General features: G+C 40.8%; 1 protein-coding gene across 1 annotated transcript in view; it reads left to right on the forward strand.

The window, feature by feature from the left end:
* The window catches only part of RPN1 (ribophorin I), a 27,125-nt gene that overhangs the window by 12,264 nt on the left and 13,442 nt on the right, over positions 1–1,419 (forward strand). Inside the window, exon 4 of the mRNA XM_011950717.1 lies at positions 942–1,151. Coding sequence (XP_011806107.1) covers positions 942–1,151 — 210 coding nt within the window. The remainder of the gene's footprint in view (positions 1–941; positions 1,152–1,419) is intronic.

Raw genomic sequence — 1,419 nt, forward strand, 5'->3', positions numbered from 1 at the left:
AAAAAAAAAAAAAAAAAAAAGAAAATTGTTTAAAAATCTAGTCATAGAATGAGTGAATAAACTAGTGAATAAGCTAGCTGTAAGAGCTAACAAAATAGATTGTCTTTTTCATGGACTTTTGGGAAGCCAGGTGTGTTGGGCCTTATTGAGAGGTGATGTTTAACATATTGAAGAGTGAAATCAGGCTGGGCATGATAGCCGGCTGGGCGGCGTGGTGGCTCACACCTGTAATCCCAGCACTTTGGTAGGTCAAGGTGGGCGATCACCTGAGGTCAGGAGTTCGAGACCAGCTTGGTCAACATGGTGAAACCCCCATCTCTGCTAAAAATACAAAAATTAGCCAGATGTGGTGATGCATGCCTGTAATCCCAGTTACTTGGGAGGCTGAGGCAAGAGAATCGCTTGAACCCAGGAGGCGGAGGTTGCAGTGAGCTGAAGTTGTACCACTGTACTGCAGCCTGGGTGACAGAGCAAGACTCCGTCTCGTCTCAAAAAGGAAAAAAAAAAAGCTAAGTCAGAACTTAGCAGATCTTGTATTGCTACTTAGGTTTATGACCTTGAACAAGGTAATGGAAACTGCTAGGCCTTGAGATTTTTATTTGTCAAATGGGGATAAGTAGTTCTTACTTCATCATATTGTCTTGAGAATGAAATGAGATAATGCACTTATTTAGAACTCATAAAACTGCCTAATACATACAGTCAGCTCCAAACACATTAGTTATTGTTTTGTGTCCTACTTTTTGAATAATATATCATAAACATTTTTTCCCATATGTCAGCAAGAAGTCCTAGTAAACATTTAAATGTTGCATACGTTGGATACATCATAATTTACCCATTCTGTTGCTGATACATAGGTTGTCTCCAATCAATTTGATTTAAACTAATGGTGATTTCTCTGTTGCCAAAATTTGGACTATTTGTTTCCTTCCTTCCAGGATACTTTTAAAGTACATTATGAGAACAACAGCCCTTTCCTGACCATCACCAGCATGACCCGAGTCATTGAAGTCTCTCACTGGGGTAATATTGCTGTGGAAGAAAATGTGGACTTGAAGCACACAGGAGCTGTGCTTAAGGGGCCTTTCTCACGCTATGATTACCAGAGACAGCCAGATAGTGGAATATCCTCCATCCGTTCTTTTAAGGTATGGAATGTTCAACTTGGACATTGTGAGAAACAAGGACTTCATCATAGCTACTTACTCTTTGCGTTTTGAAACTAGCTAAATATATAGGCAGTTGTTTAGGGTTGACTGATGCTTATGTTGTTGATTGGGAATGTTAGAAACCAACAGAATCTTTAAAAATACTCCCCCATGACTGGGTGCAGTGGCTCACGCCTGTAATCCGAGCACTTTGGGAGGCCGAGACGGGTGGATCTTGATCAGATCGAGACCATCCTGGCTAACACAG

Source organism: Colobus angolensis, unplaced genomic scaffold, assembly GCF_000951035.1.
Source record: "Colobus angolensis palliatus isolate OR3802 unplaced genomic scaffold, Cang.pa_1.0 Scaffold31, whole genome shotgun sequence".
Lineage (NCBI taxonomy): Eukaryota > Metazoa > Chordata > Mammalia > Primates > Cercopithecidae > Colobus > Colobus angolensis.